This window comes from Pseudonaja textilis, chromosome 3 (genome assembly GCF_049901715.1).
Source record: "Pseudonaja textilis isolate UNSWEBS1 chromosome 3, rPseTex1.2, whole genome shotgun sequence".
Lineage (NCBI taxonomy): Eukaryota > Metazoa > Chordata > Lepidosauria > Squamata > Elapidae > Pseudonaja > Pseudonaja textilis.
The window spans coordinates 81,259,870-81,285,821 of NC_141992.1; the positions used below are offsets into that span (position 1 = coordinate 81,259,870).

The 25,952-nt window shown below is 37.1% G+C and overlaps 1 protein-coding gene across 4 annotated transcripts in view; it reads right to left on the reverse strand.

Moving 5' to 3' along the window:
* Positions 1-22,434, reverse strand: part of SLC44A3 (solute carrier family 44 member 3) — a 41,145-nt gene extending 18,711 nt beyond the window's left edge. For 3 of the 4 annotated variants that reach the window (XR_015742928.1, XR_015742927.1, XM_087930193.1), the window contains exons 1-10: positions 22,102-22,434; positions 19,265-19,372; positions 16,753-16,895; positions 16,207-16,343; positions 14,079-14,172; positions 12,251-12,420; positions 11,506-11,595; positions 9,102-9,226; positions 7,242-7,428; positions 4,224-4,389 (exon numbers count right to left, since the gene is read on the reverse strand). Coding sequence is in view for 2 of the 4 variants with exons in the window: in XM_087930193.1 (XP_087786319.1) it covers positions 4,224-4,389; positions 7,242-7,428; positions 9,102-9,226; positions 11,506-11,595; positions 12,251-12,420; positions 14,079-14,172; positions 16,207-16,343; positions 16,753-16,895; positions 19,265-19,372; positions 22,102-22,128 (1,247 nt within the window). In the remaining 2 variants the exon portion in view is untranslated. The remainder of the gene's footprint in view (positions 1-4,223; positions 4,390-7,241; positions 7,429-9,101; positions 9,227-11,505; positions 11,596-12,250; positions 12,421-14,078; positions 14,173-16,206; positions 16,344-16,752; positions 16,896-19,264; positions 19,373-22,101) is intronic. The other variant, XM_087930194.1, reaches the window with a different exon arrangement.
* Between the last annotated feature and the right edge of the window lie 3,518 nt (positions 22,435-25,952).

Genomic DNA, 25,952 nt, shown 5'->3' on the forward strand with positions numbered 1-25,952 from the left:
TCTGAACCCCTCATTTTCATTACAGTTTCTAAGGAATGCATCTTTCATCAAAAATAAAAGAAAGCAAAGCATGTTTCATTTTTATTGTTTTAGGTCAAACAGATGTCTCCTGCAATAGGTAATCCAGCTGAAACAACTCACAACCCACCCCAGTTTAATTCTGCTGAGGAGAAGACAGCAGTGCGCCTAATGGACTGAGTAGTAAGGAAGCAGATTTGCAAAACTAAAGTCTCTCCAGTTTCCTGTAATTGCTTACTAGCTAAAAAGGAAAGCTTTAGACAGACGGTGATAAACAAAGCTCTTGTTCACATCCCTCCCACAAAGTATGTGAAAAACACTGTTATTTTTCTTTTCTATATTTATAACATTGTTCTACTGTATCGATTTATCTCATTTTCAACATGCTGACAAAGCAAATAATAGGAAGAGAGATCAACACCAGGGGGACTGCACATTTCCATCTGGAAGTGTAAGGTTTTCAATTCAAACGCCTATCGTGTAACTTTTACAATTATCAGTGATATTAAGAGTGTCAAGTTTAGTTCTGACATGGTGTAATCATATTTGAAAGAGAATCAAACTTATGGCAAAAATGGGTATTCATCAGAGGAAATATTGGTCAAATCAACATTTCTTTCTGGAACTAAACTAGTCCAAAATTATTTATCCTATGCATTCTGGTTAAAAGGTTGATAATAGGATGCAGTGTTAAAAATTAATGTTTTATGAAAAAATTGCTATAATTCTGTGTATTCTCAAAGTATCTTACGCAGTATTTGTCCTGTGTAGATGCTCAGAATCCTTAGTTATGTTCTATAAAGAATGTGTCTGAAAAGCAAAACTGTTTTTCAGACCAAAGACATAATATTTACATTTCTTTGCAAACTGAATACAAATCTAAATTACATATTTTATAGCAAAACAAAATAAAAATATTACGCATCACTGGATATAATTAGTGTGAATTCCTTCTTTCTGCTCACCAAGCTACTGAAGTAAAGTAATCACACCATGTTGACATTTTATGAAAATTAGGAAAGAGAAAGAATTTAACCAAAATCCTTCATATCCAAAAGGGGTGAGGCATCCCTACTATAAATAGAACTGGAACTGAACTGAAACCTTATGAAGTAGTGATTCTGTAATACATGGGCTCAACCCCTACGGCATTTTGCACAACAGACAAATAGCAGCAATAATTTACTAGAGTCCTCTTTTCCATCTTTTCCAAACTTTCCAAGCTTAGTTTGCAATCCTGAGATTGATGGGTGATTCCCACTCTGGGTACCAATGAACTATTGAGTCATGTAAGACAGAAACACCTGCCAAATGAAACTAGTGTTCATAATCCAACAGATCAGCTCCCTGTGGTTCCCAACCTTTTTTTCGCCCCGCACCCCTAAAGAAATTTCACTCGAACCTCGCACCCCTGAAATAAATAATAAATAAAAATGCCAACATATAGCCAATATCCTATTATTTACCTGGACTTTTCTCGCACGCCCTGGAATATCGTCTCGCACCCCCAGGGGGTGCGAGCACCCCAGGTTGGGAACCCCTGCTATAGACGAACCATTCTACGTAAGCCAGGCAGGTTAATTAAAAAACACAAAAATGTTTATACCTATGCAAGAGGATGAGAAACACAGGAGCAAACCTAAACCTATTAACACAACTTAAAGCACATCATGCTATTAATCAAATAGTAAAACATAAAAATCAGAATTCCAGTTCTAATTGTGGATAATCTCAGTTTCGTGAAAACAACAGGGAACTGTGAAACCTTTGAGAATACAGAATGTTTCAGTATTTACAATATTTAATGAAAAAAAGGGACTGCTCTCTGATAAATTCTTCTGAACTGGGCCCAAAATTTATTTTGCTAAACAAGACAGTTGTTAAATTAATCTTGCCATTTTACAACATTTCTTGCCACAGTTAAGTGAATCAGTGCAGCTGACAAGTTAGTATCATGGTTATTGAGTGAATCTGGCTTCCCCATTGATTTTGTTTGTCAGAAGGTGGCAAAAAGTAATCACCTGACCCAGGGAAACTGCAACCATCATAAATATATACCAGTTGCCAAGTATCTTTATTTTGATCATGTGACTTATGGGGATGCTGTAATAGTCATGTTAAAAATGATCATAAACCACTTTTTTCAGTGCCCCTGTAACTTCAAACAGTCACTAAATGAATGGTTGTAAGTGGAGAACTGTATCATTTCTTCCAGGCTGAAATTCAATAAACTGTTGCTTAGATTGCAGTTTAATTGATGCCAGAGGCACTGATTTCCTTCTTCCTTTTTGATAGAATTTCTAGAAAACAGAGCCTTATCACCCACATTCTCTCTCTAAGACATATACACACATATAATACACATGCTAAAAAACAAGCAACTTATTGTACATTAAACAGACCATTAGAAATAATTTAGGTTGATTTTTTAAAAAAACTTTTACATAGCTCTTTTAAGAGATTAAATGTACTGTGCATTCAGTGACCTGGTTCATGCTTAATATTAAGTTGTAATATGTTTGATTTTTTTTTTTTTGGCTTAATGTGAACCAAGCTACTATGGCCTATTCAAAAAGCCATGGTCAAAAAGTAAATACTGATTTAATGTTATGTGTGAACCATTCAACATCACCCTAATCCAACAAATTTTATAGATTAGTTAAGTATTATTATTTCAAAATGAAACAGCAAGCTTGATTGACTTAATTTTAAATAACTGCTTAGTATCATTTATGAGTCTGATTTCTCACCTGTAAGTTAAAAGCATCCACTTTGGTTTTCTTCTAACTCTTATGTTATGTTTGAAAACAATATGCAATTATTTTAAGATGAGAAATGATAAGTAAACATGAACTATTAATTTAGCATGCTAGAATTTTCTCAAATAAAGTGTAAAATACACTCATAGAAGATTTGACAATAAAAATATTACTTATCAATTGTCTTCTTACATACAATTATCAGAAAATTCTGAAGTGGATAAAAGATTTTATTGTTTGACAGTCTGAAACAGAACTATATATTAATGATTAAGATGTTATTGCTAAAATTCAATAAACTTTTATTGAAATACACGACAGAAGAACAAGTAAAAGAACATATGATAAAATTGATTAAAAGTTTTGGTTAATATATATAAATGGATCAATCCGAAAATAGGTTGTTGAAAGGACTGATTTACATTATTCTCTAATCCTAAAGAATTTTTTTATAAAACGATTTATGGTTGGCATTTTTCACCACAAAAATTATCTAGAATGTGTAAAGGTATTTCAGATCTTTGCTAGAAATGTGAACAATGTGAAGTGACATTTTATCATTTGGGGGGGACATGTAAAAAAAGCTGAAAAACTTTTGAGATATAAATAATAATTAATTCAAAAGATTTTAAAGTATAATTGAAGCCAAAAACAGTATGTATGGTTGACTAAAATCCCTTTATAGACTTTTTTGCAGAAAACAGAAAAGAATATACTTATGATTTGTTGTTTGATTAGAAAAAATGGGTAAAAGAAAAAAGTAACCAGACAGCAGAGGAAATAAGAAGCTTCCTCATACCTTCTGTACTTTTGTTTTTTCTTCCTCTCTCTCTTCTTCTTATCCTGTATCAGTTTGTTAGTTTTATTTTCTTTTAAATTTTTTGTAATAAAATGCACATAAAACACAATCTGCAATTGTTTAACTATGGTTTTGATAAAAACCTTGGATTACAAAGTGTGATTTAAGCTTTCTGGATATAAACAAACCATTAATTTAAAGCCCGCTCTAGTTTGTATCCAATGAGAAACTGCTGTTAGTTGAAAACAGCAAATGTTTCTCATCTTTTCCCCAAAGTTATGCCAGAATAGCAGAAGTAGTGTGGGAAAGTCCAGAAGTCTGAATTCTGTTGATGCTCTACTAAATTATAGATTGTGTTAGGCATGAATGCAGCCACTGAATTAATGAGACAAGCAAGATTTTAAAGAAAGCCACTTAGTTCACAGAATAGAACATCAGCCAATAAAGATCAACTGCTCTCATCACATTCCTCAGTAATTATATAATCCTGTTTATACTGTTTATAAAGGAATCCAATGACTTCCAGAGGGCTTGTTTATATATGCTTACAGGTCTTTTTTGATTTTTTCCCCCCTAATCACTTAAAAATACAGTAAAAGTAAGCTTAGAAACAAGGTTTTGGCAATTAGATTGTAAGTCGTACATACCGGTTGAAGAAGCAAGTAACTATAGTTCCAGCCACAGTCATTTGCTGACATGCAAGAATAAATTCACTTGTCCAGATAAGCCCTAGTAAATGATACCACCACATGTAGCGGATTCCAAATCGAATTTTGTATTTCACTTGTCCTCCTGAAATGACTTGCGCACTGCCTATAAATTTAAGGCACAAAGAATAGAAATCAATATTCTTCTACTGTCCTTTTTTAGTTTATCCAGCTGTTATTCAACGTTGTTTTTTTTAATTTTTTTTTTTACTGAAAATAAACATTTTAAAACGTGGTGGACTTTTTTTTTTTACTGAAAATAAACATTCTTGAACGTGGTGGACTTGCTTTGACATATATATATCAGTCTTTACATTTTATACTGGTATTAATTATTAATTATTCAACTTCTTTTTTATTGTGTTTTAGAAACAATTTATAATGAAAATATTTAAAACCAATTATAGATAAAAAAATTAAGACAATAAAAATGTATAAAAAGATAAACGTCAGACTAAGATGTTTATGCTAAAAAAATAAAAACTAGACAGACTAAAAACAAGGAACAAAGTGCAGCTCCAAAACGTTTTAAGTTACATCAAAAGGAGCTACAACTTTAAACTTTTAAAACTGAGACAGCTTTGTATATACAAGTAGTCCTTGTATAACAATTACAGTTGTGACTGGCAACTCCATTATTAGGTGAAGTGGTCACTAAGTGAAGCAGCAACCATGCCTATGATCTAAATTTTGCTTTGCTTTACAGACCAGCAAAAGTCATAAATATCAGGATTCATTAGTTACTTTTTCATCACCATAATAATTGCGAACAGTTGCTAAACAAAACAGTCATTAAATAAGGACTGCCTTTATTAATTATAACAAAACTAAGCTATATTAAGTATAGCTAACATAAAGATCAACATTCCTGGAGAGAAAACAAAGATTTATAAAATTAAAACGATTTCAAAAGCAGACAAGAATGTGCATCTATACTAGAAAATACATACATACAGAGAAAAGGGTAATGTATTCATGTCGTACTTCTTTTTTTTTTTTTCTGAATATCTTACCCTGGGGAAAAAATGCAAAGCAAACAAGGAAACTTTCTAACAGGTCTAATGGCTGTTACCGTTCTATCAATTTCAGACATTAACATGTCCATAATGAATTAGAACTTCTAACTGCTTCTAAATGGAGGGCTGGGCAGGGACTGAAAGAGAAAAGACTTTATAAGTATTCTAAGTGAAGCACATTGTCTAGGAAATATGTGACCTTCAAATCACACTCCTACATATAAAGGCAAGCTAGCTGTCTTTTCAAGGTTATAGAAAGTGTTTCCTTGTAACCTAACAACACATTAGCTAGGTCAGCTAAAGAAAATCTGCACATTGATAATGCCAATTTTTTTTCAGTCACACACATCTACTAATTTGTATTTCCATATTAAAGTGACAGAACACAATAAAGTGTTATAAAGACATTTTAAAGTATCTACTAACTATTGGTTTAAGTGGTAGAACATAAAGAGCAGCATTTAATGTTAGATTTCAGGACCCCTACTTCAAGCAATGGTTTGGCTTAGATTCTTATACAAGGAGGAGCAAGCCACATCCATTAGGATTGTGGCATCGAGTCCAGAACTACTTGAATCCTGAAACCTAAACCAGCATCATAATTAGATTTGGAATCCACCAGAGCAAGGTCACTTGAAGATAAGGCTCATATCCTACTAAATGAATTGTGGATCAAAGTCCACAATTTTTCTCTCCAGGAGAATGCTATCTGCCAGAGACACCTACACGGATATAGGTTTCACTGTAATATGGAAAATATCCATGTTATTTTACAAATCACCCTGTTTTCGTTATGTTAGTAACTCCTAGATTGTAATACAATTAATTATAATGCTTCACTTCAATCCATAGAGTATTCTAGAGTCATTTTAAAATATCAACAAATAATTTCCCTCGTGGCTTTTATTCTTGCAGAATGGTTTTATTATTTAAATTTATGTATTAATATAAGAGGTGTGTTTATACTTATTTTGTATTTGAATCCTAGCATTGGCATTCCTTTTAGAGAGGGACACAGCATATAAAACCAATCTCAATGGATATATTAAGTTCTATTTCACACAATATAATTTTAACAGAGGAAGCTGGGGAAAATGAGGAAAACTTCATATAGCAGAAACAATACTAATAGGCATATCTGTTAAACTGCAAAGTTTTGATAACAGAAGAGCATCATTGTGACTTTATCCCTCAATGTGTTTTTTTTTAAAATTTGGGAAATTTGGGGATATATCTACATCAACTGAATAGTTTTTCAATTACTTTTTCATTCTAACATTTTGCAAATATTAACAAAATTAAGAAATAATTGTTCCTTCACAGTAAAGAGGCAACTGGTTGGCTGACTGCTAATTTTTGCATTGATATTGTATTCTCATACAATTGTATTCATACTAATCCTTATTTATATATGATCGGTGGACTTCTAACCCTCTCCTTTATTTCCATAGTATAGACAAAAAAAACCACTGCCTTAGCAACTATATTAAATCATATAATTAAAATTATTCTTGATTCAAGCAATACTATACATTTTGAAGAAGTATGGGTTTACCAATTTTACTATCTTGACTCAAGACCATAACCATCCAAGCTTCTTTAAGTGCAACTAAGAGAAATTGGATATTTTTTCTTTTTGTAGGAAATGCTGTTTTCTATCTTAAGGTCAAATAACAAGATAAGTAAATACACAGGGCTAGGATATATTGTTTATAAAATGACAAGTTAAGCCAATCTATGATAATCAGACAATAATCAATGTAGGGTCTAGCTTGATTGGTTCTAGATCCACAATATTTTGCAATTCTAGAAAACAAAATAGCTTGTGCAACACTCATGCACAAACGTATTTACAAGCCTTGGGACAATTTTAATAACTTCTGATCATCAGCGAAAAATGATATATTTATGTAGCAAAGAGAATCAATGTAACATTACTGACCTGCAGTTCCTAAGCTAAGTAGCACAGCCACCCAATACACCCAGAATAAAATAAGTATTACAAACGTCCAAATAGGCTGAAAATACAAAAAGGGGGCTTTGCCAATTATTTTATTGGCAGCGTGAAAGAGCTGAAGAATTAAGTGAATCTTCTTTCTTAATAACACTATCAGGACAATTAGGATCACCTATAAAAAGAAAAATAATGCATTAGAATGTTTGGTATTAACAAATGAGAATCAAGTCTTTAGTAACTGCACATAATTTTTCATTTGTCCACTAACCAAATAATTTTGACACAGGTAGTCTTACAAATTTACATTATACATGCACCAACACAGAAATAAAAATTTCAATACCATAATCACTGTTTTGCATCACAATTCTGCCCAAGAAAAGGTGTAGAAGATACACTGTGAAAACCACAGATTCTATGTAGAAAAGGCTCAAACATAACTTCAACAAATGAGTATGTTTTTGTTAGATACTTCTTTTTTTAAGTTTTCTTACTGATCTAAATATAAGCAGCTACAATTATACAGCAGGAAAATGCAATAACATAAAGACCAGCCATATGTATGATTAAAAATGAGGTGCAGTTTGTTTGATCTGTCTCTTTTCATACACTGAAAGATCTTTATCTTAACAGTCCAGTGCTAAAAATGTTAAGTAAAACGTTTATTCAAAATATAACACAAAATATTTTGTGTATTGTTAATGAAGCTGTCTTCCTTGATATATCTGCTGCCTCCTTGTGCCAGAAACTGGGTATAGTGGTTAATGAGGCAAAAACATTGCTACTGCTGACGCTTGGGGCCCACAAATCTCTATTAATTGAATCTGATGACGGACACAAAAGCCTAATTCACATTGGGACAATCCACAAGTGCAGCAGCTGTATGCTTTCTCTCTCTACAGCTTATGTCCTATTCCATTGTAACCTGACATTCATTTACTAATAGAATTTATCAAGTAGATTTTAGAAATACATTCTAGCCAAACCTTACTATAAGGTTTGAGTCAGTCATGTACAGAGTATTTTACATCAAGTTCCATTACTGACCAACTGGATCTTCTAACTGTCTTCCCTAAAGATTCTGAAAATAGATTAGAATAGATTATAGATTAATTCAAAATAAAAAATAAGCTGCATCCAGGCATCCCTGAAATCTGACTTATTTGGATATTATGACTGATGCTATTACTTTTCATGTATCAGTCCTCTTAAATAATTAAATAAAACCTTAGCAGCAATTAATATAAGAAGGGTATAGTGAAAAACAAATGTGTCAATCAAATATAATTTGAAAAGTTTCAGATTGATGTACATGAGATGTGTTTATGACTTAAAACAGCAACACCTTAAGTCAGAGGTGTCAAACTCGCATCCTCACGGTGGCGTCATGTGATATAGTTGGACTTTTCTCCCCTTCACTAAACTGGGCGTGGGCAGCGCGTGACACATCTTGCCCACAGGCCATGAGTTTGATAGCCCTGCCTTAGGTGTGGATCGGGTATTCACAGCAGGATCCAAGGTAATAATAGAGCACCATCTTTCCTAGCATTCACTACTGAGCAACAGATAGAAGATAGAAGGTACATGTTTCTACATTATAACCAAATAGAGGAAGGATAATTCACCTGCAGCAAATGCCGATTTGTGTATGTTCAGTTGCACGAACACTGGCTTTTTACAGATTGTATATACCTACTAGAAGCAATTTAATCGATAGAAGCAATTAAAAACAAGAAATTAACTGTAGGCTTTCAGTTTAGCAAATATTTCTGATGAAGTCCTATCCCAGCTATATTGAATAAAGTATCCATAGAATATTAGTTATAATATACATAGATGCCTTACCGCAATAACTGTAGATATAATAGAAAGTCCATATAATAATTTCATATTTTCTTTTTCAGTTTCTAATTCTATGCTGGGCCCGCTGCTATTATTGTAATAAAGCCACCACATAACACCTGAGACAACTAGAACAAACAGAAAAATCGAGCCATGTTTATTTAATATAAAAGATAAAAGAGCAGCACTGGCATATTAAGCTTATCATCAAGCGTTTACTCAGCATGATTCAACTGCGGTTCCAAAGAGACTAAACAATTAAGGTTGGTACAAAAAAAGGGTATAACAAACTGAAATTTTACTCTAGTTTGCATTTTTGTGAGACAATAATATTGATGCATATCAACTTCTACTCCAACTACCTGCTAAGGATGTTTGATTGTAACTAGGTTCTTTGGGTATAAATGAACACATGGGTTTGCATCTCCTTAAAAAATCTTCAGCCAAGGAATTTTAGCCAGAAGAGGCTTTTCTGCCATGGCTCCTGCCCTTTGGAACATCTTGCCCCACAAAGTCAGATCTACTCCTATCCTTTTGGCCTTTTTAAAGACTTAGAGCACCTGGTTGTGCCAACTAGCCTGGAGCCCCAGTCGGTGTGTGGCACTTTGGAGCTGGCTAGTGGAGTAGATAGCAACCCCTCTTCCCTGTGAACACTTTGCTCCCTCTCTCTCTCTCTCCATCCTGCTTAATTTTATTTTAATTGCATTTTTAAATTTAAGCTCTTTATATAGTTTATTTAATATTTTATAGAGCATTTTAAAAAATGCTTGTAAGCTACCTAGAGTCACCTTTGGCGAGATGGACAGCATGCAAGTTTAATAATAAATAATACCGGTTACAGATCATTCTTGAGTGGTACAAAGATTGTTGGAAAGATGGCAGGAAGAATCACTAACTGGTTTAAATGGAAATCAAAAACAATTTTTTTGAGAGGAAACTATAAGCAGAAAATCACTTCCTCTGTTTAAACTGTGTGGAACTGAATGTCTGCACAAGGAAAACTTGCAAAGCTCATGAGAGTTTCTGTAAAACCATTTTCCTCAGTTTCCTACAATTCTTACTGTAATATGTGGTAGAGTTAGGTAAGATTTCAGGTTCTTGCTAATGTAGCATGTTTTTTGGATGCTGATCAGTGGTGGGATTCAATTTATTTTATTACCGGTTCTGTGGGCATGGCTTGGTGGGCGTGGCAGGGGAAGGATACTGTAAAATCTCCAGTCAGGGGTGATATTTGACAGTTCTTTGAACTACTCAAAATTTCTGCTACCAGTTCTTCAGAACTCATCAGAACCTGCTGAATACCACCTCTGATGCTGATAAAGCTGATCTATTACTCCACAATTTAGCAATAAGGGAGAGGTTCTATCCCCCCCACCCCTAATTTTATTTCACAGAACAGGGCAATTTATCCACATTGATAGCCCAAGACTTGTCTTATCCTGCATTCTAAGAGATAGGACAATCACTTGTCTTGAATGGTGGAGCGGGGGGTTTGACTAGAAGACCTTTAATTTTCTTTTTTTTTTTTGTAAAATAAATGTATATAAATAAAAAAATGAAATAAATAGCTTGGTATTTAGAACTTAATTCCACTTTTGCACGTTATTGGTTAATTTATTTTTCTTTCCAAATATAGCAATAGCACTTAAGATTTATATACCGCTTTACAGTGCCCTCTCTAAGCAATTTACAGAGTCAGCATATTGCCCCCAATAATTTGGGATCATTTTACCAACCTCGGAAGGATGGAAAGCCGAGTCAACCTTGAGCCTGGTGAGATTTGAACTGCCAAATTGCAGGTAGCCAGCAGGCAACAGAAGTAGCCTGCAGTACTGCACTCTAACCGTTGCACCACCGTGGCTCAATATACTTGTCTTTTGGAATACAGGTATTTTTTGCTAATTCTCTTCATCACCACCAGCTCTCTAAAAACATTTATGTTAAACATGTTCAAGAGTCAGGAATGCCTGATCAAATAATTAAGAAGAGAACAAGAGTTCTCCAAGATCTAAGACAAAATGTTCTTGTCCTTCTGAGTCCCTTCAGATGCCAGAGACTTTAATATTCAAAGTACATGTTTGAGTATTAACCCATGAATCCTACTGAAATTATTTTTCATTTGCTAGTAAACTAGATGTCAGGAGAATCAGATCTATTTCTTCAGTAAATCACTTTATTTATTAGTGGTTTTAAAATGAAACATAGAAAGAACCATGAATGTTATTTTTTTTTCTGCAAGTAGCTCTTTACATTGTAAGATTTCTGACTTATGGTTTTCAGGGTATGGGAGATTTTCATCAGGATAAAAAGAAGTGAAAAGCCCTCATGTTAATGTACAGCTGGTGAAATAATTTAGCATGAACGTTCAGTTTTGCTAAATTGTAAATTAAATTATAATTATACTTACATAATAATCCAAATACAAATATTGTAAGAAAAATATGGACCACGAGCATATTGATGCATCTGAAGGCTAACATCATTAGGGCAGACAAAACTGCAATGAAAACAATGGAATAGATTGCTTATTTTAACAAGCTAATTAAGTGGAGTACAAGGAAAATTTCTTTGAACCTAAGGATGAAAATTGCATTCCTTGCCAATTTAATTGCCAAACATTACAGTATCTAATGGCAGCCTTACTATGCACGTGCATTGCCTTTTAACAATAAATTCTATATATCTTCATGCAGGTCTTATCACTTTGAGACAGAAATTAATGCAATTTCTCTTCCAATTCAGTACCATATTTTTATTTAGGTTCTATTATTATTATTGTTTATTTTTAATGGATCAAGTTTCCATTTTTCTTATGTTGTTCTTTCATTTTCATTGCATTTATATTCAGAATTATTTTCCTCTTTGTAAAAACTGAATTACACAATTTTATTACTCATTGAAATACATTACTGAAATGTAGAATGGAGAATTTTTCAGTTAAATATATATATTTAGTTGAAAAATTCTCCATTCTACATTTCAGTAATATATTTCAATGAGTAATAAAATTGTGTCTTCATGGGTAATTTTGCCTTTGTTTGTTTGAAGATAAATAACAGAGCAAAGTTGCATATGTCTTGTAATGCACTAATAACATTTTAAAAGATAAATATAAATAACATTTACGTGAAATAAACTGAGACTCAACTTACCTAATGAAAAGATGCATAGTCCCATTACTGTATCTCTTCCTGCCATAAGCCCACCCAGAATACGATGAAAGATATCCTCCTCATTTACCACATCTATTAATACAGGTGCGAAATTGGAATAGCATTTGAGGTTCCGTGGAACACATCGATTAAACACCGGAAAAGACACACTGGGACAATATATATATATATATATATAATAGTTAAAAAGTGAACACACTCGAATGAAAGTCACACACGCCCTCACACCTTCATATGCACTTTCCCCATACTGTGCACAGCCCCTCATGTACCCTCCCCAATCCTCCACTGCACCCCTTCTCACATCCTCCCCCACCTGGTAGCAGCCACTTATTGCCTGAGAGCCTGGGACTTGCAACTTCCTGCTGGCTTTCTCACTGATTGTGGGAAGCTGGCTTAACAGATTAACAGATAATCAGAATTAGAAGGGACCTTGTAGGTCATCTAGTCCAACTCCCTGCCTAAGCAGGAGACCCTACACCATTTCTGACAAATGGCAGTCCAATCTCTTCTTGAAAGTCTCAAGTGATGGCGCTCCCACAACTTCCGAGGGCAAGCTGTTCCACTGGTTGATTGTCCTCACTGTCAGAAAGTTGCTCCTTATTTCCAGATTAAATCTCTCCTCGTTCAGTTTCCATCCATTATTCCTTGTCGGGCCTACAGGCACTTTAGAAAATAGCTTGACCCCTTCCTCTCTGTGGCGGCCCCTCAAATATTGGAAGACTGCTATCATGTCTCCCCTGGTCCTTCTCTTCACTAGACTAGCCATGCCCAGTTCCTGTAACCTTTCTTCGTATGTTTTAGTCTCCAGTCCCCTAATCATCCTGGTTGCTCTTCTCTGCACTCTTTCTATAGTCTCAACATCCTTTTTATAATGTGGTGAACAAAACCAGATGCAGTACTCTAGGTGTGGTCTTACTAAGGCTTTATAGAGTGGTATTAGTGGCTCCCTTGATCTTGATTGTATCCCTCTGTTAACACAACTGTTGTGGCCTGTCAGCTGCTGGTCCCTTCAGCAGCCGAATCAGATGAAGCGGTGGCATGGGAGTCAGGGCCAGCATCAAGGCCATCTGAGAGCTCCATGGGAAAAGAGGGAATGGAACTGTCAGAAATAGAGATGGAGGCAGAGCCTGGGCCGTCCATCAGCCCTCAGAGGGAGAGTCAACAGCCCCAGGTCTGGAGATGGCTGATGAGGAAGAGGAGGAACAGCTGGGTCCAGTGCCTGACGCAGGGATGCGCAGAAGGCAGAGGAGAGGAGAGCAGTGGAAGTCTATGGGACGGAAGAGCTACCACTACTAGCGAAGCCCCACTCTAGCTCTGGGGATAAAAAGCAGGAGGAGATGAATAGGTCTGGCAGACAATTATTCATCTCCCTATCGGACATACTTGTTAGCCTGTTATGAGGGAGAGAGAGACTTTTTGTTAGGGCTGCTGGTGCTCCTAATAAAGGGAACATTTATTTAACTACAGATGGTCTGTCATTTTTGGGAACCGGTTCAGAACACTGGTAATAAGTTGTTTAGTCTAACAATTGTGGAATTCAGGGAATGATGGCAAGTGGACTGCAGAGGTTGCTATCGCTAAGCAATGTAATTACAACTACATTACTTAGAGATAGAAATTCCAGTCACAAGTGCCATTGGGAGTCAAGGACTACCTGTAGAGTGCTTAGAATATGCAGAACATTTTAAACATACCTTCCTTGAAACTACTGAGTTTTATTCTGAAAAAGGGCAACTTTTCAATGCAAAACTAGTGAACTGAATGTGTTTCATTCTATATAAATAACACTCACGGTTGTTCTTACCTTGGTGGCACTGGTAGGGTGGGACAAAGTTCAGAAGCTTTGGATCCGTGTATACAACTGCTAGCATTCAAACTGTAAACACAAAGGCAAGACCCTACAGAAAACAAACCCATAAAATATGTTCAGAGTCATGTGCCCGGTATTGGAATTGTTTTTTATTGATTTGTTCCATTTTTAAAAGAAAAATATAGATTACATTTCATAATTTCTTAAAGATTAAAGTTATAGCAAAACTAAAATATAATTAAAAGACATAAACATGAAAAAAGAGAAAGCAGAATCGGTAAACTGGGCAAAATATTCATTTTATTACAAAAATCTATGTAAATTGATAATTTTAAAGCCTGTTAACTTTTAGAAATTCTAATAAGCAATTGGTTCCATAACTCTGATCATCGTAAAGAAACTATTCAGTGTGATGATGTATAATGGCAATAAAAAAATGTGGAACAGCAAAAATTATTTTCGACCATGCTTATTTGAAATCAGTAATTTTATTCAATCTTTTATTAAGCATTATAATAAAATTATTATATATACACCGTGTTTCTCTTCGCCCCCCCAATAGGAAGGCCCAGCACTATTTTATTGGCATGAGTTAAATTAAGCCCCGCCCCCAAAATTTGGGCTTATTTAGGGGAAGGGTGGGGGGGTGCTGGGGGGCGGCGAAACTTGCCATTAGGAGCGGTCCATGAGCAGCTACACCTCACCACCAGGCAGCTCCTAACAGCCATCATGACAGAGCGCAGAGAGCTCCACACCAAGCACCTTTGCCACAGACCCGGGTATGGTGCTGGCTACAGGCCGGGTCAGTGGGCGGGCAGTGGCGGCGGGGCACTTTGCGTCATGGGACCTTCGATGGCCGCCGCTTCCTCTGCTGCTAGGAGAAATCGAGGAGGTGGATTTCCATCCTATTTCTGTCCTTCAATGAGATGAAGGTGGGGAGTGCATTTAAGGGGGTGCTAAGGATCTGTAGGATGGTTCCCTTTCTCTTATGTTTGGACTGGAAGGCTCATTCATTCATTCACTCTTAGCACTCCCTTAAATGGAAGAAGTAACCACTCCCCACCTTCATCTCCTTGAAGAACAGAAATAGGATGGAAATCCACCTCCTCGATTTCTCCTGGCAAATCCCAAAGACAATCTTCCCTCTCTCCCTCCCCCCCTTCTTTCCCTGCCAAGCTTCCCAGAGGATTCTCCTGGTGATTCATTCATTCAGCTTCCTCCTCCCCCACCAGTCTGTATTCTTAGGGAACTGATGGAGGGAATAAGAATAAGCAAAGCTTAAAGAGGGGGGAAAGGTCCACAGGGAGGTTTCGGGCAGCTGGGGCAAGAGGAGAGTGCCCAACCGTACAGCTGATTGAGGCAAGAGAATCCACTTGAAGAATGCAGGTGGGAGGGACAGAGTCCGATGAGATCATGACCTGAAGCTCTGGGACAGGAAGCAAAGTGGGGCATGTGGGGGGAGAGAAACGATGGCATCACCCTCCCTCCACTGCTTCTATCCACCGAAGCCCAAATCACTCACCGACTTGCAGGATGTTGTTGATGCAACTATCAAGCAAAGCGATGCCCTGTGGAAGGGCAGGCAGTTCTCATCAGCAGCGGGGTGTGTCCAGCCACTGCTGGCAGCACTCTGAATGTGGCATAAGCCGCAGCGAGAGTAGAAGGGAAAGCAACGGCGGCAGAGGAAGTGGCGGCCGACGAATGTCCCGTGACGCAAAGTGCCCTGCCACCGCTATCCACACCGTCACCCGCCTGCTGACCCGGCCTGCAGCCAGCACCATACCCGGGTCTGCGGCAAAGGCACTTGGCGGGGGTAAGGAGCTCTCCGCGCTCCACCATGATCAGCTGTTAGGAGCGGCCTGGTAGGGAGGCATAGCTTTCCATGGACCGCTCTAGGTGAGGGAGTGTGGGAGGGCAAAATTTAAGTCAACCCCGAAAAGACGGCCTAGCCGTTTTTTGGGGGGTCAAAAAGAAAAAAAAGGCCCGGCCTTATTTTGTGAGAAACAAGGTTGTGTGTATGTATGCATGTGTGTGTATACACACACACACACACACACACACACACACACACACAGAGTGTATAAATATATACACACAACCCTGGTTATAAAGAAATTCATACCATTGTTATTTGCAAATAGCTGGATATCTTCCGAAGAATTCAGTTGTTCCTGTGGACAGCTTGATACACATAATGCAGTTGATTTGATGTTCTGGTTTTTTGTTTTTAAACCACATGAATTCAAATAGAACACAAATCTAAGGATGGGAGAGAGAATCTTTAAGAATCAAATGTGTATTTTACTTTCTCTACAATTTTTACCTAGGCATCAAAAACAGATATTTTTTTTAACTGAAACCAAAAATGAATTTCTAATTAATATGTTTCATACTGCATACTACTGCAATTTTATTCTGACCAATACTATATATAGGATAAACTAATAATATATTAAGCAAAAAGCTGATTTTAAGCCTTAAGAGGATTTCCAAATGTATTGAATCTTAGCAAATATTGTTATATAGTTGTTGCTTTAGGATATTTATGCATTTTTTTCTTTGTGCAAAATACCTGTAGCCACACCAATTATGAATTTCTCAGGAATCAAATTTCACTTCAAATATAACGGAGATAATATTAAAATAGTATAAATAATAATTTTCTCACTTTTTATTTCTCATATCTTGTCCTGACAAAGGTGCACCAAGCACAGGTGTATTCCTCCGACCACAAACATTTCCATAGCTATCATATCCAAATATAAGCCTTTCTGTAGCTCCAGCTGTTACAGCATAACCTGTTATAAACATCTATAAGCACATGCACACCACTTTATTATTGGAATTCACATCGATCTGCAACACTTATACCATTCCTTCTACTGAACATTAAGGGTTAACTATTTCAACCCTTAAGTATATTTATGATTCCTTTTTAATGCAATTATGTCAAGGGAAGCATTTATCAGAAGCTGTAACAGAATATTATGTATGGATTTGGTGTATACTTCTCCCTTACCTTCTGGTTTGTTCAGAAATACATGGTGCTTTTTCCAACTCAAGCCACTTAAGTGACCTCAGTAGCTGATAAGATCAGCTTAAAGAATCCCAGATAATCACAAACAGCAAAGTTACTGACAACAGGATTCTCAACTATTTCCAGGAGTCTGTGACTGCTTTACAGTTTTGTACAGTTTTGCTTTGCATACTTAGTGTTTATAATTCCATAGACTTTTTGGGTGAAGAAAAGAAAATAGAGAGGAAAGACAAGAAAATGTTCTGCTTATAGTTATAGGGAGATATACGATAAAGTTAAAACATTTTCTTCTTTGCTAATAAGGAGAATTTTAACATATCAGGAAACGCTAAGAATATTTATTGATACCCATAAAATCTTTCCTCCAAATGAAAAGAGAAATAAAATGTTCAGATTAGTAACCAGCCCCACTTTAACAGAAAGTGACAGCCTGATTTTTCCCTTCTCTTCCGAGCTTGCCCCAAACATGACCTTAAAATAACTAATAAAGGAGAGTATGTCCTTTATTGGAAAATTTAAAGGGAGAACAGCACAGTGGAGATGGTTGATTGAGTAACAACAGATTCCACCTCTCCTCACTGCACCCTGGCCTCCCCGTGTATCCTTGGTTTTTAATTTTTGCTGTTTATTTTTTTAGCACGTATGTATAGATACATTTTTATGTAAGCCACCCAGAGTTACCTTTACCCAAACTAGGTAATATCATCAGTGCTAATTAATACTAGGGTTGCTTTCAGTTTATATTCTAGTGCAGGGGTGTCAAACTGGCTGCCCATGGGCTGGATGCATCATGCGCAGGCCACGCCCGACCCAGCTCTGCAAATGGGAAAAACATCACGAAACATGATGCTGGGAAATTGACACCCGTGTTCTAGTGACTTGGCCTGTCACCATTTGGAGGGGGGGCAGTCTTAAAGATTCTTTGGTTGGGCTGTTTACTGTTGGCTGTTTGGCCATTCCTTGATTGGGATATTGTTTACTTGATTGCTGGTCTGATGTGGAGTTAATTAATCATGTTTTCTGAGTACTAGTTGGTGTTCATACATGCGTTCTGTCAGTCTTCTGCCTGTTTGTAGTGACTGTTTCAGCACTACACTATATCACCGGTGTCAAACTTGCTGCGTCACATTGCCATCATGTGATGTTTTGCGACGTTTTTTTCCCTTCACAGAAGGAAGGTGTGGCCTGTGTGTGATGCATCCGGCCTGCAGGCTGCCAGTTTGACACCCCTGCACTATATGTTATAGATGACTCCTGTTTTTTCTTCTGGGGCTACTAGGCCTTTTGGTTTACTTAGGATATTTGAAGGGCTTTAGTTGGCTTATGTGCTATGCTGATTCCATGTGGTTGCAATCAGAAGACATGTTCAAAAATCTTTAATTTCAAAACATATGGAGAGACTTAATCATACTTTCAATTGAGAAACTGTGACTATCCTAGACAAGCCAAGTCCAAAAACACTAGGGAATTTCTAGAAGTCTCACACTCTGACAAATTAGCCATCAATAGACATGTGCATAAACAATATCTACTTACCATGCAAAAGAGACAATCAACAAGTCAAAAAGGGAACAAAAAGATTCAAACATTTCGCTACCAGCAGCCAAAGAGCATAGATTAACTCCAAAATATATTGGGAGCAAACCCCACTCCTAACTAGCACTGATTATGTTACCTAGTTTGGGCAATGAAGCATCTGCAAGGAACAGCCAAGCTCTGAAAGGACTAAGGATCCCTGACCTTATACAGCAATTATTCTAAATATAGGAATCTGGAAGACAGGGAAGGAACTCTTGCTAAAAGGGATTATCATTAAACAATCTAGTGGCAAATTTGATTTCCCCATATCTATATCCTTATATATAACAATTTGGCAATGAACCAGGTCTATTGGTAGAGAAACATATTCAATTGCAATAAAATACTGAAACCGCTATGTTACTGCACCCTGATATAACATAATCAATAGACAGTCGCAAAACCAGTTAAAATATTGCAAAATTTTGCTTCCACAGAAATTGTATACACAAAGAGTACTGACTGCAGTAGAATAAAGAAATATTTTTATCAGATTATTCACTAACAATTTGAATCACATCTCATTCTTTTCAACACATTTATTTCAGCAGGAACTCTTACTTACCAAACCTGCCCAAAAGAGGAAAAATATTATCAACCAAAATTTGTCTGTGCATTTCCTATGTATCAATGGTCGCCACTTTCTTGATTCAGGAAATCTATCTTCAGAAACCTAAAATTCACAAATAGGATATATTTTAAAATTCATTAAACATTAAGGATGTTTAGATAGACAATGTATTGTTTTTGCATGCCATCCAATGGATATATCTTGGTCACTCATTTTAGTTTAATCTGCACCAAGTATACAAGCATCAGATTATAATCATTTTAGTTTAATCTGTACTAAGCACACAAGTATCAGATTATAAACTTAAATGTTACGGGTATTAACAAAATTAACTTTGAATCCCTAAATGAACTGGAGGAATTACCTGAAGAAGTAACTTCTCTAATAGTTATCTTATATATTTTTAAGGTCCCTATCTCCCTTGCCAATTGAAGCATGCTATATGGTTTTAACAGAAAAAAATCTTCAACAGAAATATCTTTGAGTTCTCTTAGATTGAGACTAATCAATCTCATTGCTGCAGATTTTATCGATAATAATTTTTTACAATTCATTCAATGCATTCTAGCTAATTTTTGTATGCCTTAAGAAGTGCTGTTTAGATATGTAATACATATATAAATGACCCATTGACATAGTTACTTATAACCTTTCGTGGTTGTTGTACATAAGGCTAAGCAAAACATCAAAACATGCATATATACAGCAAATATTTTGCTTTTCTCTCTTGCAAAACAAAGTAACAGTGCATGCATATGCATGCAGAGAGATATGGGAAGTACTTCTAAAGCAGCCTTACAAACTATGTGGCTGCTATAAAACTTCAAAGTTACTTTTGTTGTCGTTCCTACTCTCGCATGTTGCAAAACACCTCTATCAAATACTTTGAATGGCTTTACTGAGCTATATTGCATAATTGTTCAATATGTTACTGAAACAAACAAGAACTTACAAGTAGTCCTTGATTTATGACAACTGAGCCCAAAATTTCTGTTGCTAAGCAATACAGTTAAGTAGATTTTGCCCAATATTATGGCCTTTCTTGACACAGTAACACACACAAATGAGTTACTGCAGTTAAGTCAGTAACGCAGTTGTTTGGTGAATCTGGCTTCCCCATTGATTTCATTTGTCAGAAGATCCCAAAATGTGATCATATGACCCCAGGACATTAAAGCCATTATAAATACATGCCAGTTGCCATAAATACATGCCAGATGAATTTTGACCACGGTTATAAGTGTGAAAACAGTCATAAGTCACTTTTTTCAAAGCTGTTGTAACTTCAGTCACTAAACGAATGGTTGTAAGTTGAGGACTATCTGTACTCTTAGGATAGCATTCTCTAGGACTTAACTGATACGACATCATAAGAAAATGTAAATAAAGTTGCAGCAATTATATGGCATGTAAACGTTTTGACTAAAGTTTTAGGGCAAATCACTCCACTACCCACTCATGACCACAAAGAGCTAGAGATCCTGGTTCAGATTCCTCTTTATTTTTATTAATGTATTATATTTATATGATGCCCATCTCATTCTGAAAATCAATTCTGGGAGGCTTACAATTAAAATGTAGCTGTGGGGTACTTGGTGCTCTCCAAGTTTGATTGTTTTCTTGCCAAGGTTTCATTACCAATCTGGGTAAGTTCATCAGTGTCAGTAGGGAGTGGAGTTTGCTCTCATTTTATATTCTCTCAAGACCACTTCCACCAATATTGACAGGGCATGTATATAAAATGACAATGAACTCTATTCTTACTAAGCACTGCTGATGTTACATAGTTTGTTATGAAAAGGTAAGCAAACAATTGAGCTCAGAGAATACCAAGGACTCCACAGTTCAACCCTGGGCAACAAATATTGTACTCTTTTGAAAATTTTAGCTGTAAGACGGTAGGTAACTTGAGGCTAGTCATTAACTCTCAATGCAACTAACTTTGGGGGGAAAGGGATTACAGAATGTGATTTCCAACATTTTTAACTCTTGCTGGAAAACATGGGATTACCTTAATGAATGACCTTAAGGATTAAGATGATTAAGATGACCTTAAGGATTAAGGATGACCTTAATGGATAAACTACACAGGTATAAATGCAAATGTTTACCAATTACATTGTTTTTAAACCGTGCCTCCCCCCCCCCCGCAAAGAAAACAAGGTAGCTTAGATAGTACTTCTTCATTCTATCAGTCCAATTTTGCCAAAAAGATTCGTCTGACCACTAACGACGGTTCCAACGCCATTCACTGACTATTCCAGCTCAATGGGACCTAATCACAGATCCACCGAAGTGCAAGGAGACCAAACCTTTTCGTCCCGGGTAGGGCAGAGCTCCTTCTTTAAAAGAATCCCTGAAAAATAGTCGACCTTTGCTACTTGCAACCCATTCAGAGACGCAGAAACTCTGCTTTTCCTCGCATTGCAACTTTTTTTTTTCTCAACTCGCCAACCCAGCTGAACCCATCGGGGGGCTTGTTCCTTCCCCCCCGCGTTACAAATGCACAAGGGGAAAAAAAAAAACCCTCGCCGCGGGAAAAGACCTCGTTACGGTGGAAGCGATACCGTCTTTCCGTGCACCTGTCGGCTTGGGAGGCACCGCAGTCCGCTTTTGCGGGCAGCGCCTCATCCACGCGTAACCGGTGGGGGAGAGAGAAAACGCCACTTTCCCGCGTTGTTAGCGACGTCCTGGGCTGCTGCCAAGTAGCCGAAGCCGGTCTTTTTCCTCTCTGACCTGTTCCCCCCCCCCCCATTCCTCCTGCAACGGTGAGGGGAGGGCGCCACCCGTCTAAAGCTCCCCTCAAGGAAATACCGCGCTTGGTCTCTTACCGAATACTCGCCTCTGTAGCACGCCATGCTACTCCCTCCTTTCCCACCCCTGCCGCTTTGGGTGCTGGGGCAACCTGGGCGGCTCCTTCCTGCTTTGCCAGCCTCAGGTCGGGAAGTCTGGGCTGGGCCAGGCCGGGCTGCAGCTGGGTGCGGGCTACAGATTTAGCCAAAGTATCCCAGCCTCGGGTTTAGCACGCTGCCATCCTGGTCTATAGACCGGCGTGCGGGGGCGGGGGCGGGGGGAAGAAAAGGTCTGAAAGGGCCTCCCGGCAAGAGTCGCCTTTGCGCCTGGGTTTCCCCGCATGCCTTGCCTTTGTTTGCCTTTCCGGGAACAAGGTGCTCGCGGCGGGTGTGCAAAGTTTTGCAACAATTCCGCGCTGGAGGGGAGGCGCGCGCCCAGAGCCAGCTCGCCGTAAATTACAAGGCATAAAATAAGAATAAATGGGATCTTGTTGGTGACGGGCGGAAGGTTGCGCGTTTCCCGTTCTCGTGTGTGACTGGATTTCAATGTGCCTTTCGTCGTCGAGCAGAGAGAGAGAGAGTGTGTGTAAAAATGCCCACCCACCCAGTTAGTAAAGAAAATCCCCTCATAGCCTCATAAGCACTTCTTATAGCCCTGGATAAAGACAGGCTGATGCATTCACAATACAGAAGGAACGGGAGCCGCCGGAGCTGCCGAGTTTTTCCTCTTGAATGTTTTTGTGGCCCTCAACTTATTTTGAAAGCACTTACTAGTAGATTTCTCTCACTGAGAGCTAGGATCTGTCTTGTCAAAATACCGCCCCCCCTCCCCCGAGTAAAACATGATTAAGAGGTCCTGTATATATGACTCAAAACTCGTTGAAGTACACTTTCTTTTACTGAACTTTGACATCATGTAAAAGAAAGTGGAATAAAGGAAATCCTACAACATTCAAACTGCAATCTGGTTATAACCTCCCAGCTAGAGCAAAGTCTAAGTTACACACTGCTTGATAACATTAATTTATACAGTAGGAAATGAAGATAATTATATCTGTTATTTGTTTAGCATTAAGTTGCTAATCATTCATGCAGTTTAAGCAAAAACCAAAACACTGCCAATTATAAAATTAAATATAATTCATTAAAAACAGTTTTGATTAATATGCATTAATTTTTATGAGCATGTTATGACTATAATTTTACAACATATCTAGCAACACATGTTCTGTAGTACAATCCTATGTTCTCAGGAAAATGAGATTGTACATTGTCCAAAGTCCTTTTTTGAGGGAGATGAAGAATCCAGAAATATTCAAAATCAACGAATAAATAAATAAAATGGAAAATGTTTTTCTTTCTGAATGAAGCAAAAAAAAAAAACAACCTCCAAGGATTTAAAAGAAAGTAGAAAATACTTAATGCTGGGAAAAGCGGACGGAAAGAACAGAATGATCAGCATTAAGGAAGATATGCTCAGTTACACTGGCAATAAGTATACAATTTGGAGATTTGAAAGAACACGTTAGGGACAGGTTGTCATCAGAAAAAAATCAATGTGGTCACTAAGAGTGAAAAATGTCTTCATGGCACATAATAATAAGCAGAAGAGAAGAGAAGAAAAACTGGAGAAAATTGCAAAATACAAAGACCTGCAAATAGAAATAGAATTGACTACGACAAAAGAAAGCAAAGATAGTACCAATAATTATAGGTGCCTTGGCAGTAATCCCAAAACTTCTGGAACACCAGTTGAACAGAAACAGCATGGACAAAATCATCATCGGTCAATTTCAAAAAAGCATTTTGGGGACAGCTTCCATCCTGTGACAATCCCTTTAACCTCATCAAATAAAAACATCTGTCTTCCCCAAGTCCTTAGGACTCAGGTAAATCAAAATGCCAAATCCAGTCTAAACATCTGGCTGAACCATAATTAATAAATAACAACAGTGGTTATCAGCACACTTTGTGTGATACCAAAAAATGTTAGACAGCACTTCAAAAATCTGCATTGACAACATCTACACCTGTCACAAAATGCCATTCCACTTAGATCTGGAGATATACTATACCAATATATTACGATATCCTAAATTCTTTGGAAGAGTTGATGTTTATGAAGGCTAACTCCAACTAAAAACTGACAGCTGTGATTTCATGATGTGTATATTAATAAAAGGTAAATGTTTGCACCCTAATACCCATTGAAATTGAAATATAGTTATACATGCAAGTCAAGTTGATTTCTACTGTTTCTGGATGCTGCCCTGAACATTTTTTGTGATTGCAAGCTTTGAATTAATAATGTATCTAGTGAAATGAAGTTTTAAAAATATGAAATATTTTCATGTTAGAATCATACCTCATTCTGACTCAACCTTGTAGAAACTGGACATTTCTAAATGGTGCACTTTTATGTAAAAGTAATTATTACCATGTGTTTATTAGAATATGTTTCTGCTAATACCATTATGTTGAAATATTTCATTTGTCTCTCCCACTATGTTGAAAAACTCAGGTTTTGTAAACAGTTGAATTCTGGGTTTTCTTCCACCAGGTGGTGCTATCTATCATAGAATATATAGCTATTTAACTACTGCAGGTTGCAAAAGAAAACAGGAAAAGGTTTTTATACCATTATAGAATTACAGGACTATATTCAAGATATTTAGGAAGGACAGTGGTTTGCAAAGGGAACCAAATTCATTTTGCTGACAGATGCTGGTCTATGATAGACAGATTTCCTGATACAACCCTTGGTCCACAATCTGACATAGAACTAAATGAACATATTTAATTGTATTGATTTTGACTCTCCTGGGTTATGGACAGTTATTTGAAACCAATTTTCTATTTGCCCCTGAATTCTGACTAATGGAAGTAATTTAAAATGTTGATGTCTTTCATAGAATTTTGAAAACTTGTCCTGGATTTTATTTTCCAGGTTATTTTTGCATCTGTAAATATCATAGCAGATAGTAGTAAAAAAGTTCAAGTTCAATTTTGACTTAGACAAAATTCCCAAGTACGTTTTATGACTGAAAAGGAAATGCTTCAGCAGGAGTCACTTTTGCAGACACAGAATATTAGGGTTCAAGATTTTATTAGTAATGTAATTTATGTTGAAGAATTCTATCTAAGCAAGTAATCCAGTATTGAAAATGCCTCCAAGAAACTACAACAATCTATGAGAGAGTAAGCTGCTTGCCTTTCAAAGTCTTCATCTCTTTGGAATTTGAAGATCTGACCATGTTCATACTTTGTTTACAACTCAAAAGTTGTTCAGTATACTAAAGTGGTGAAATTGCTCCACAGGGTCTGCTCCCAAGGTTACAGATTATGTAATTGTGTCCAGATGTCTGTGGATGGAGTTGTGGCTGTCTGTCAAAAACAATTAGGCTTTATACCCTGATGGAAGCTTACTTGGGCAAAAGAGAAATCCTAAAATATGAATAGGCAGTTTTTCCTGGGATTGTTGTAGTTCGCCGGCAGCCCGTGCAGACTGCAGTGGAATCGGACAGTGGTGAAGAAGAAGGATCAGTCTGGAGAGGACTCGGACGAGAGCCCTGTGTCCGATGCAGGGAGTGGGGTGCTGACTCAGGAGCCTCTGGAGTCTGGCAGCAGCAAGGCAGAAAAACAAAGGGAGCCTGTTCCCAGTGCACGTATGTGCAGAGCTGCTAAAAGGCAAGAACAGCTGAAAAAAAAGGAGCGACTCAGGAGTAAGGCTTGGAGGTGATTGCCCCTCCCATAAAGTATAAAGGACTGGTAAAGGTGAAGAAACCTTTGTAGGAAGCAAAGTCGTTTGTTCTGTTCGGATTAATCCCTGAAGCTCTGTGTGGACTTTGTACTTTGGTTGGTTTTTTTTATAATTCATTTGGCACTCTAGT